Raw genomic sequence first — 12,653 nt, 5'->3', positions numbered from 1 at the left:
CACTATTAATTTAACTGAAATGTGATAAAAATTATATTAGAAATATGGGGATAAAGGAAATAGTCAGGAAAGTGGTGTAAAAAGCTAAATTCTCATTTACCCTAACAGGAAGTTAATTGAGAATATCTAAAATTAATAAATCAAGAAAAACAGTATGAAGTATATTATTCAGAAATATAGCAGTAAATACCAGAAAAAATAGCTAAAAGTCAAAAGCATTCACCTCTGAGGAACAGCAATGAAGGTGGCGAACTGTTTGTTGTGTTTTCATTTTTAAGCTTTTGAGTATTAACTGAATTTTTAACTATGTATGTGTATAGTATTTTGATTTAAAAATTAAAAATCATTTTTTTTTAAATAAGGAAGAAATATATCCCAAAACAGCTGGCAAATAGGGAGGAGAAAACAAAATTAAACATTTATTAAAAGTACCAAAGTATAGACCCATTTCAAGTTAAGGATAAACAGACCCACATTTCTCAATAGTCCCTGAGCAATAGTTTATCACAGCACAGAACAACTATTCATTTACATTAAAAAATAATATCAAAACAAGCTAAATTGTTTCCGGTCTACTCTGTTTAATAGGGCAAGGAAGAGTAATGCATTTTGGAAATAGTGTCAACAACAAATGGTTAAAATAGTAAAGATTCATCACCTAAAGGAGTAAGCTTTGGATATCTGGAATAAAAACCTATTGGTTCTCTGATGGTGCCAGATAAATGAGTTTAGGCAAAAAAGCTTATTGTTACAAAAAGTATAGATGATACATTAAAATTATTGGAACACTAACAATCAATTTCAGATTTTTGTCTTCTTCATTTCAAGAGCCACCAACCAGTTTTCTTTAGACTGCCTGGGCTGGTTTGGGCCAAGATCTAGTCAATATGTAGTCTGCCAGTGATGTAGGTAAATAAGATAGAGGGATGAAGAAAAATTGAGCATCCCAGCCAGCTGAGTATCGAGTGCGGGGATGCACAGATGTCAGGGCATGTTCCATACAGTCAGTAACCAGGTTCAGGTTTCTGCTACAACTCAACAACTCTTGTTTCAGGAGATCGTGATCTGTATACAAAAAGAAAAATGGCGGTCAGCAATCTTACTGCTTATATTTTTAAGATCCTGTTGCATGCAGTCACAGAAGTCTAACTACATTTAATTGCCACAAGGATTAGGTCAATCAGACCTGTGCTTCCCAATATAACAGTCACTAGCCACATGCAGCTAATGGCACTTAAAATACAGCTAGCATGACTGAAAACTGAATTTTGGGGGGGTGGGAGGTGTTGCTGCGCAGCACAGCTTGCGGTATCTTAGCTCCCTGACCAGCGACTGAAGCCAGGCGCCAGCAGTGAAAGCACCAAGTCCTAACCACTGGACTGCCAGGGAATTCCCTGAAAACTGAATTTGTAAATTTAATTAATTTTAAAGCTCAATTCTGTTATTGGAAAACTTTTAAGTATGTTTGGAACAATATAGGTATGTGAATCTACTTTTTCAACTGGAAATTTTTTAACATCTTTATTGAGATAATTCACATTCATAAAAACCGTCCATTTAAAGTATACAAATCAATGGCATTTAGTATATCCAGAGTTGTGCAACCATCACCACAATCTTAAGTTTAGGACATTTTCATCATCCCCAAAAGAAACCCCATACCCATTAGCAATCACTCCCATTTCCTGCCAACCCACCCAGCCCTAGGCAACCACCAGTCTACCTTCTGTCTCTATGGCTGGCCTTTTCTGGACACTTCACCTAAATAGAATCATACATTGTGGTCTTTTGTGACTGGCTTTTTTCAGGGGCAAAATGTTCTCAAGGTTCATCCTGTCATAGCATGGATCAGTACTTCATTTCTTTTAATTGCCAAGTAATATTCCATTGTAGGGCTATACCACATTTTGTTTACCCATTCAACAGTCGATGGACATTTGAATTGTTTCCACCCTGGGGCTCTTATGAATAATGCTGCTGGTAACCATAAATTGTATTAATCCAAATACAGAAGAAGTACCTCCTAGGAAAATTTAGCATGCAAGTTGAAATGTGCTATAAGTGTAAAATACACACCAATTTTCAAAGACTAATAGGAAAAAGAACATGAAATATCTTGTTAATAGCTTTTATATTGATAATAAATGTTGAAATGATAGTATTTTAGATATATCGGTCTTAAATAAAATTATTAAAATTTATTTAACCTGTTTCTTTTCCTTTTTTAAAAAGTAGCTACTAGAAAATTTAAGATTACATATGTGGCTCTCATATATCTGTTGGACAGCCCTGATCTAGATTATTCTGATCCATGGACGAGTATATGAACAATTTCAACTCCTTAAATCATGAAATACATATATCCCTCCTTTTACATATGGTCACTTCTTAGTAAATTCTATTTTCCTTTCATTTCTATTGTCAAACTACATGTACTCGCAAGGGGAAATGAATTCCCTAATAGTTTAAAACTTTAGGTGGAGAAGAGTTTAGAACAATGGCTGTACCCCTGACATGTTAGGAACTGTAGTTCTCTAGCTTGAGTTCTGAGAGGCTGAGGAAGTTTTCTGTCAGCTTTTCCTTGTTCCAATTTCTCTCCCCTCTGTTGATGGTGGCCCTCTTAGGCCTCATGTACCCAGAAGACAGGGTTGTAGGTCGGGACCCTTCTATCTGCACATCCGCCTTCTTCTTTTCTCTGTACCGCAATATCACCCAAAGCCAGGGACAGGGCTACTGCTACCCACCACGGGGCCTTTTTGTGAAAGGGAAAAGAGAGCTGCTCCCTCTGCCCTTGGCAGGCTGCTGACTTCTCTGTGTGAAGAAAAAGCATCCCTTCCCCCCAGGAAGGTACAGACCCACACAGTGTGCATGGCTTAATTCTACTTAGAGGACTGCCTTCCCTGTTCCCCCAAAACTGCCTCCTCCTCCAGATCATCAGAATGGCATTCTTACACGAAATTAAACCATCTCACGCCTACAAGGCTCCCAGGGCCTGCACATGAGGTCTAGCCTCTGGGAATGGCCAATAGGGCCCTGCAAATCCGGTCCTAACTCACTTACCTCTCCCCACCTATACATACCCTCCCTCCCCTCACAATAAAACGTGGAGTTTGTGGCTAGCCTGTTACCCAAAGGGTAGATAATATTGAAGGCTGAACTTTAGTCAAGCAGGCCCCCCACACCAGTCCTGACAAACTGTGGAGGGGTACCCCCTCCCAAGACCCAGAGGCTCCATGCCTCTAACCATGTAATACCTCCCTGGTGCTCAGGTGGCCAGGCTCATAGGTGACAAGGCAGGGCAGGCCCTGGCCCTAGGCTGCCTATATGGCCTCTTCCTCAGCCAAAACAGCCATCACCAAGCCAACCATGAAGGCACTGGGACCTTCCTGAACCCCTCTTGTCTTGGGAAGGCTTTGTTTAAGGAGCTTTTTTCTCAGAAGATCTACCAATCATTCTCCACCAACCCTCTTTGTCCTTCTCATGCAAGGTTATCCATTATACCATCAAAAGAAAAGCTCACAAGTATCAAAAAACTTCTGTCCATAGGACTCCTTAATGTGCACAGGGACTTCTTTCCAGACTTGTTTCACTGCATCTGAGGACTTCTGCATATCTGTCATTCCTGTTCTGAAGTAGCCAGGTTCAACTATGCTGATTTTCACCCCAAAATGTTGAAGCTCACGCCTAGGAAAAAAAAAAAAAATCCTCAAGTTAATTCCTCTGATTGAAAGATACCACAATTTCAATGTTCTCAGGGAAAAAACAAAACAAAACAAAAAATAGTTATAAAAACACCTTTACTGAATATTTTAAAGAATAAAGAAATGGAAAGGAAAAAAATAAAATTTTAAACATCCCTAGATGCAACAATTGGGACATGATTATACAAACTACCATAACCATTCAATCCCACACCCACTCATTTAACAGAGTCATTAAGGTTCTACCATGTGCTATACACTGGAAATATGAAAAATACAAGGAATAATAAAGAAAATTAGCATTTTTATGGCATCTACTGTGCTAAGTGTTTTACATGCACAATCTCAGTAAATTACTCTGTTCATCACCCCAAAAAGCTCACGGTGGGTAAGTCTGACAAGTAAGCAAATAATTGCAATACAACTCAAAAGAATTTAACGGAGAGGTATTCAAGGGGCTACATAAGTAGCGAGGAGGATGTAGATTTTCTGAGGGAGTCAGAGAAGGCTTCAGTGAGGAGAAAATGTTTCAGTTCAGCCTCGAAGGATAAAGAGGAAATTTCCCAGTGAGGAAAGAGGTGGAATGGTATACCAGGCAGCAGAAACTGCACACACAGAGCAGGGGGCTGTGCAAGATTACAGTGTGTTCAAAGACTGCAAGAGACCATTAGTGGAATATGATGTGGGCATTAAAATTACAGGCCATTGATCATTCCAGAATATTCGGGTTAGTTCAAAAAACAGTTCCAAAAATACTTATCAGGAGCTGTGTATGTACCAGGCACTGTGCTAAGTGCTGCCTTCACCAAGTAAAGTAAGATGACATGGTGTACCACGTGAGAGGTATTCTCTCAGTACTCCAGGGACAGTGATGAGGGGTGCTCCCTGATCTAGAGGTTCAAGTGCCTTGCTCGAGAAGAGGAAGGCCAAGGGGATGTCGAGGAGAAATGTTTGGAACCATGGTCCATAAGAATGTAAAACAAAAAGCATCATGAGCCTCTAAAGCCATGAGTGGTTCTCAAAGTGTAGACCCCAGATCAACAGCATCAGCATCTGGGAGCTTGTTGGAAATGCAGATTACTGAGCCCCAGTCCAAACTTACAGTCAGAAACTCTGGGGGTAAGAACCAATAATCTGTTTGAACAAGCCCTTCAGGTGGCTCTGAGGCATGCTAAAAGTTAAGAACCACTGCTCTAAAGGAAAAGCCTCCCTTATCAAACCCAAACCTAAAACTTTCCAAGTCAGAGCTTCAGAAAATGATTCTCCAGGTGCCTCTGTGTGCTGGGGAAGAAGGAGGGGCTACGCAAGCCAGGGGTGCTTCAGCTCTCTACACTGCACTTCCCCGTGCAGTTTCTCACAGATTCCCAGCACACCACAACATCTCCAGCCCCTCTAAGACTCCAGTTCAAATGTGGGACAAAACTTCCTTTTCCTGTTTATCCTTAGCACAATCAAGGCAAACTGGAATTTTCTAAAGGAATTAGTGATTTAAAGGTTGGAAGGGCATATCTTTGCTCTTGGTCTGGGAATGAGTCAAGGAGTCCAAGAGTCATAAGTGGTAGTAAATCTGCAGGCAGCAGCCCTGTGGAAGTAGACAGGATGTTGGGTAGGCAGAAAGCCAGGCAAGGTGCCTGCCACGTAGTAACAACTCATGTAGTGTCCACGGTTATTTCCCTATTCCCTTCCTAAGCAGATCATATATGCACAATGTATTAGATATATACCAGTCATGGCATGTAGTAGGCGAAATAATGGCCCGCAAAGATATCAGGTCCTAATCCCTGGAACCTGTAAATGTTACCTTATGTTGCAAAGATTTTGCTAGTTTGATTGAGTTAAGGATCTTGAGGTAGGATAACTGTGCCAGATTATCTGGGTGCATCCTAAATGCAATCACAACTATCCTTATAAGAGAGGCAGAGGTAGATTTGAAGACCAACAGAGGAAGAGAAGGCAGTGTGATCATGAAAGCAGAGATTGGAGTGATGTGGCCCCAAGCCAAGGAATGCTGGCGGCCACCAGAAGCTGGAAGAGGCAAGTAATGAATTCTCTCCTAGAGCCTCAGGAAGGAACATGGCCCTGTCAACAACTGATTTTAGCCCAGTGATACTGATTTCAGACTTCTAGACTCCAGAACTGTGAGGGAATAAATATGTGTTGTTATAGGACACCAAACACCATAAATTACTAGTGGTAATTTATTACAGCAGCCATAGAAAGCTAATACATGGTGCCTATAATATTTATAGCTCATTTCCGAGTGAAACTTCCCTAGAGTCAGCCCCTGCTAAAGAAGAGTCTGTGCAGCACTATTTTGTACCATGTGACTGCACCCTCATGTCTATAGCTGACTGGACCAGGAATAGTACTTGATGGGAGGGGAGCCCCTCTCAGGACTAGACAGTGACTCTGCCTGTTATTACCTATATGGCCTGGGCAAATTACTGAACCTCTGTGCCTCAGTTTCCCTAGATATAGTCAATACAATAAAGATAAAATAATTCCTCCCTCATTGGGTTGCCATGAAAATTAAATGATTTATTAGATGGAAAGTACTCACAACAGTGCCTGACACATAATAAGTGCAAAAAATATCACATGATGCGGGGTCACCCGGCACACAAAAAATGAACTCAGCCAGTAGGAATCTCTGTCTCAGAAATTAAAATATAAGGGGGACTATAAAAAGAAGGAGCAGCTGATAGAGGGGAATGAAGCTGAAATGATGTATTTTAAAAAACCAGGAGGTAGAGGCAGGGCAATTAGGGATTGTGGCAAACTGAAGCTATAAGAAAGAAAAGAAGCTATTAGGTAAAGAAAAGCTATACAGAGTAAAGGGATGGGAAAAGTTAGTTAGAAGCAGATGAGCACCAGAAAAAGTCACTGTGAAGAAACGAGGACAGGTTTACTTTAAGGAGGAAAGAAGACAGTCATCCTCTCTTCAGAAATGAAATTTTCTTAAGGATAAATCTTGAGAGTTAAAATGTGATGTGGTGGGCTTCCCTGGTGGCGCAGTGGTTGAGAGTCCGCCTGCCGATGCAGGGAACACAGGTTCGTGCCCCGGTCCGGGAAGATCCCACATGCCGCGGAGCGGCTGGGCCCGTGAGCCATGGCCGCTGAACCTGCACGTCTGGAGCCTGTGCTCTGCAGTGGGAGAGGCCACAACAGTGAGAGGCCCGCGTAACTCAAAAAAAAAGACGTGATGTGGTGACAGGAGACAGAGACTTGGGGTCAAAACACAGGTCTGCCAAATCATGGTCGTTGCAGCTGAACTTTGAGAAAGATACCAAAATCTGAGCCTCCGTTTCCTGTATAAAACAGACTAGTAATAATACCTACACATCAGACTTTGGAAGTGATGAAATAAGATAATGCAGATGAGGGCTTCCCTGGTGGAGCAGTGGTTAAGAATCCACCTGCTGGGATTTCTCTGGTGGTGCAGTGGTTAAGAATCCGCCTTCCAATGCAGGGGACACGGGTTCGAGCCCTGGTCTGCGAAAATACTACATGCCGTGGAGCAACTAAGCCCATGCGCCACAACTATTGAGCCTGCACTCTAGAGCCCGCAAGCCACAACTACTGAGCCCACGTGCCACAACTACTGAAGCCCGCGTGCCTAGAGCTGGTGCTCCGCAGCAAGAGAAGCCCTCACAACGAGAAGCCTACACACCTCAACGAAGAGTAGCCCCCGCTCGCCGCAACTAGAGAAAGCCTGCGCGCAGCAACGAAGACCCAACACAGCCAAAAATAATATTTTTTTAATTTTAAAAATTAAAAAAAAAAGATAATGTAGGTGAAAGTGACTAGCATGGTATCTAAGACATATTTAAGTGCTCAGTAGTTGCTTTTGTTTTAACTTGAGAGTTACCTCAGAATATCTGAAAAGGCTTCCACTCCATACTTGGTGGAAGAGTAGACTCCTCCAAAGAAAGCAATTCTTCCCAGAATGCTGGAGACGTTGACAATCCTCCCCTGTGCCCTCCTTACCAAGGGAAGCATGCTCAAAGTCACCTCTATCAAACCAATGAGGTTCACTTTGAGGGTATTCATACAGGCCTCAATCTTCAGCCACTCAATGTAGCCATGTGCGTGAAAAGTGCCTGCGTTGTTGACCAGACCCCAGAGCCCTGAAACAATAAAAATCAAAGCAGGAGTTCAGTTTCACACAAAAATGACAGACTTCTACCTTGATCAGTCTTCCTGCTGAAGACAACTAAAAATGCTAGACAAAACATATTTTTTCATTATTAAACACATCTATCACTAAGAAGGTAAAGGAAGTTCAGGCCAAAAACGTAGAGGAGGCACGAATCCAGAGAGGATAAACAGAACCCTGATGCTAGCTTTTGATTCGAGGGAATTTGCCAACCAGTGTGAATTTGAACTTTAGTATTTATAGCATCAAAAAACATATACAATAAGAAGACATGAAGTCCAGGGCCTACCTAAGGTAGGGAGTCTAATAAAAGACACTTTCTGCATTAAAATGGAATCCTAAATGGCTACACTATCACTTTAGGGATAGAGATAGAAAGGGCTTCTAAAGGACTGAAAGTAAAACTGCCTATCTTGAGCTCTGGTGTTGGGGGGAGGAGGGAAGAATCAGCCCCAAGGACCAAAAAGCAAAGATTTGGTGGAGATGAGTCCCTCTTCTTTTAGATTTGGTGAATTTGAGTTTCCAGCAGAATTTCCAGATGAGAAAGCCAGCAAGTAGTTGGGAATTCAGGGAAGAAATAATTTAGAAATCAAGGACAAAAAGGTAATAGGTTAAACTATGGGTAACTAGGGTCCATTCAACATTTGTTGAGCCTTAACATGTACCAGACAATATGTCGGAAACTGGAAATACAATAATGGGTAAGAGAGGTCCATGTCCTCAAGGAGCACACTCTCTAACAGATGGGAAAACAATAAAAATAATAATAACAATACAGTAGAAATAAACCACTGTGCACAGCACAGAGGCTATAACTACCCATAACTCCTGACTCTAGAGTCAAGAACATCCTCAGGTAGTAGTAATATTTTAAAGTCAATTTTCTAATTTAAAGTAAATTTAAAAAAAAATTCTTCAATCCAAACAAAATAATTTTATTACTAGTTTGCAACTCCTAGGATGAATATATATTTAAGAGGTCCAATTATCAGGATCTATTGAATCATAAAACAAGCGGAGGAAAAAGAAAGGGATCAAAGAGGATTTGGATAATATCCAGAGAAAATGAAACTTAGAAAAGAGGATTTATCCATAATTGCCAAAAATTAAAACCAACCAAGATGTCCTTCAGTAAGTGAATGGATAAACAAACTGTGGTACATACAATGGAATATTATTCAGTGATAAAATGAAATGAGCTATCAAGCCACAGAAAAACATGGAGGGACATTAAATGCATATTGTTAAATGAAAGAAGCCAGGCTAAAAGACTATATACAATATGATTCCAACTACATGACATTTGGGAAAAGGCAAAACTATGGAAACAGTAAAAAGCTGTGTAGTTGCCAGGGTTTGGGGGGAGGTGGGGAGAGCAGAGGAGATGAATAGGTGGAGCACAGAGGATTTTTAGGGCACTGAAATTACTCTACATTATATTGTACTATAACGGTAGATACAGGATATTTTACACTTGGCAAAACCCATAGAACCGTACAACACAAAGTGGATCCTAATGTAAACTATGGACCTTAGTTAATGATAATGTATCAATATTGGTTTATCAATGTAATAAATGTACTACACCAATGCAAGATATTAATAACAGGAGAAACTGTAAGAGGGGGGTTGTATATGGGAACTCCGTACTTTTCAACTTTTTTATAAACTTATAACTGCTCTAAGAAATATAGTCTATTAATTAGAAAAAGTAAAATAAAATGAAAACTTTTTTTAAAAAAAGAAGAGGGGGCTTCCCTGGTGGCACAGTGGTTGAGAATCCGCCTGCTGATGCAGGGAACACGGGTTCGTGCCCCAGTCCGGGAAGATCCCACATGCCGCGGAGCGGCTGGGCCTGTGAGCCATGGCCGCTGAGCCTGCGCGTCCGGAGCCTGTGCTCCGCAACGAGAGAGGCCACAACAGTGAGAGGCCCGCATAACACACACACACAAAAAAGAAGAGGACAAAAGGCTGACTTCCAGGGATGTCTATATTTTAGATAGTAGCCAAGGGAAGAAGAATCAGATTCTTAAGAACACCTTGAAAATTCTTCAGACATAAAGAATTGCAGTTGTAAATACTCCACTTGCAAGGTGAGATAACAGCCTCAAATCTACTGGGTTCATTTTTCACTGTAACATTGTTAAGGAAATGAAACACTGTAGAAGATCACAACTGTCCTTCAAATGACAAAGCCAGCTTTTCAAGCCCTGCTTTTGAGATTATATATATATATATCATATACACATATACACATAAAACTTTAACATCTTCATTCCTAAGTAAATGAAAGAAGAAAATACTTCTCCATACCTCTGTCCCCCACACGCTCCTTCACCCACTTGGTGGCCGCAGCGATGCTCTCAGTCTTGGTGACGTCCAGGATCACTGTCTCCAGCCTGTCTGACGTCTGATTCTTCAGCTGCTCGGCCCCCTGCTCCGTCAGACACGCAGCCAGAACCCTCAAGCCTCGCAGGTGCAGCTGCCTGGCCAGCAGGTTCCCAAAGCCCGAGTCACAGCCCGTGATGAAGACGAACTTGTCCTGGAGGTGGCTCACCACCTGCCTCTCCCGGTACCAGCGCAGGAGGTAGTACAGGCCCACGAGCACCGCCAGGTACAGCCACATGGTGAGGGGACCTCCTTCAAAAGAAAAAGAAGAGGGACTTCCCTGGTGGCGCAGTGGCTAAGAATCCGCCTGCCAATGTAGGGACATGGGTTCAATCCCTGGTCCAGAAAGATCCCACATGCTGCAGAGCAACTAAGCCTGTGCGTCACAACTACTGAGCCTGCATGCCACAACTACTGAAGCCTGCGCACCTAGAGCCCGTGCTCCGCAACAAGAGAAGCCGCTGCAATAAGAAGCCTGCGCACTGCAATGAAGAGTAGCCCCCTCTTGCCGCAACTAGAGAAAGCCCGTGCACAGAAAGGAAGATCCAACACAGCCAAAAAGAAATAATTTTTTTTAAAAAGAAAAGGGGCTTCCGTGGTGGCGCAGTGGTTGAGAGTCCGCCTGCCAATGCAGGGGACATGGGTTCATGCCCCGGTTAGGGAAGATCCCACATGCCGTGGAGCGGCTAGGCCCGTGAGCCATGGCCGCTGAGCCTGCACGTCCGGAGCCTGTGGTCCGCAAAGGGAGAGGCCACAACAGTGAGAGGCCCGCATACCGCAAAAAAAAAAAAGAAAGAAAAGAAAAAGAAGAGCTTTCATTTTATTCCTTCCTTTTTTCTTTAACTAGTATTTACTGAGTATTGACTATGTGCCAGGCATTGCACTAAGTGCTGGGACTCTGTATTAACTAATACTTGGTCCTACCCTCTAGCCACAGTCTAGAGGGGGGAGTCAGGGAAGTAACCAAACAAATTCACTGCAATGTGGTAGGTGCCAAACAGAAGTATATACAGTCTAATGAGACTATAAAGGGTGACCCACTACCTGCAAAGTTAGAAACAGATTCACAGAGGCAGTGATTTTGGAACTACTTCCAACAAAATAGTTAAGAGTTCAAAAAGTGGACAAGGCAGGTGGCGGGGGGTGGTGGTGTGATGAATTAGGGGATAGGGATTGACATATATACACTAATACGTATAAAACGGATAACTAATAAGAACCTGCTGTATAAAAAAATAAATAAAATTCTTAAAAAAAAAGTGGACAAGGATAAAAAGACATTCCAGGCAGCAACAGTGTGTACATGAATGGAGTGATAAGCAGCATAAAACTTCCTGATACCTATGAGAAGTTCAGGTGATGCAGAGAGCACACGGAGGGAGAAATGGAAGATGAGGTAGTGAAGGGCCAGACTAGGAATGGTCCTGTGGGTCACACTAAGGAATCTGGAGGTTATCTTATAGGCAACAAGGGTGTGCCATTAGAAGGTATTAAACTGAAGACTAAGATGTCCAGATTTAGCTTTAGAAAGATCTGTCTCACAGTGGGAGTGGAGGATGGATTAAACAGGGAGGGGTGTGATGAAGGCAAAGAGATTAGTTAAGAGACCCAGCAGTTTGGGTGAGACATTGCAGCCAAAGCAGTTTGTAAATATAGACCAATCAGATGCATTATTGAAATGAATGTTCAGAGATGCCTACCTTTCTATATGTAGTTCTAGAGAAACATCCACCATTTGGGGCAATCTATAGCTGTTGGCTGGACTAACATATGACTCATAAAGTCATAGGTAGAGGTCAAAGATGGGTGTGGGCCCACTAGGACGTCATAAGGCCTACACAATGTCTACCTTAGCTTGGCTTTAAGGTCTCACCAGTGCCCTGGCCCTTGATTTCCTTCTTAGCTTTCTCTTTTACCACACCTCTTTTGCAGCCTACTCTTTAGTCATAACAAGCACCTTGCAGTACTCCACACAATATAGGCTTTTCATGCTTCAGTATACAACTCTCTTTACAATTCCTTCTTTCCCAGCTCTCATCCACTTGACAAATAATACTCATCTGTTAAGCCTCCACTGAACCATCATTTTCATTCAACAAACATCAATTCAACATCTACTATGAGTCAGACATGATATTAGGCACTGATACACATAAGTGAACAAAACAAGGTTCCATTATTCATTGAATTCACAGTCTAAGTGTAAAGACTGACAAGAAAACAATGCAATATACAGTCGTCCCTTGGTATCCACAGAGGACTGGTTACAGGACCCTTCACAGATACCAAAATCTGAAGATGTTTACATCCCTTATGTAAAATGGCATAGTATTTGCATATAACCTATGAACATCCTCCCGTACACTTTAAATCATCTCTAGATTACTTACACTTAATTCAATCTAAGA

At 41.9% G+C, this 12,653-nt stretch overlaps 1 protein-coding gene across 5 annotated transcripts in view; it reads right to left on the bottom strand.

Annotated features, from left to right (window-relative positions):
- Positions 1 to 561: 561 nt before the first annotated feature.
- Positions 562 to 12,653, bottom strand: part of LOC131766330 (17-beta-hydroxysteroid dehydrogenase type 6) — a 34,024-nt gene continuing 21,932 nt past the window's right edge. For all 5 annotated transcript variants that reach the window (XM_067009523.1, XM_067009525.1, XM_067009524.1 and 2 more), the window contains 4 exons: positions 10,171 to 10,497; positions 7,570 to 7,828; positions 3,521 to 3,684; positions 562 to 1,065 (listed from right to left, as the gene is read on the bottom strand). In XM_067009523.1, coding sequence (XP_066865624.1) covers positions 848 to 1,065; positions 3,521 to 3,684; positions 7,570 to 7,828; positions 10,171 to 10,497 — 968 coding nt within the window. In that variant the 3' untranslated portion in view covers positions 562 to 847. The remainder of the gene's footprint in view (positions 1,066 to 3,520; positions 3,685 to 7,569; positions 7,829 to 10,170; positions 10,498 to 12,653) is intronic.

This window comes from Kogia breviceps, chromosome 12 (assembly GCF_026419965.1).
Source record: "Kogia breviceps isolate mKogBre1 chromosome 12, mKogBre1 haplotype 1, whole genome shotgun sequence".
Taxonomy (NCBI): domain Eukaryota; kingdom Metazoa; phylum Chordata; class Mammalia; order Artiodactyla; family Physeteridae; genus Kogia; species Kogia breviceps.
This window is presented reverse-complemented; position numbering and strand designations above follow the sequence as displayed.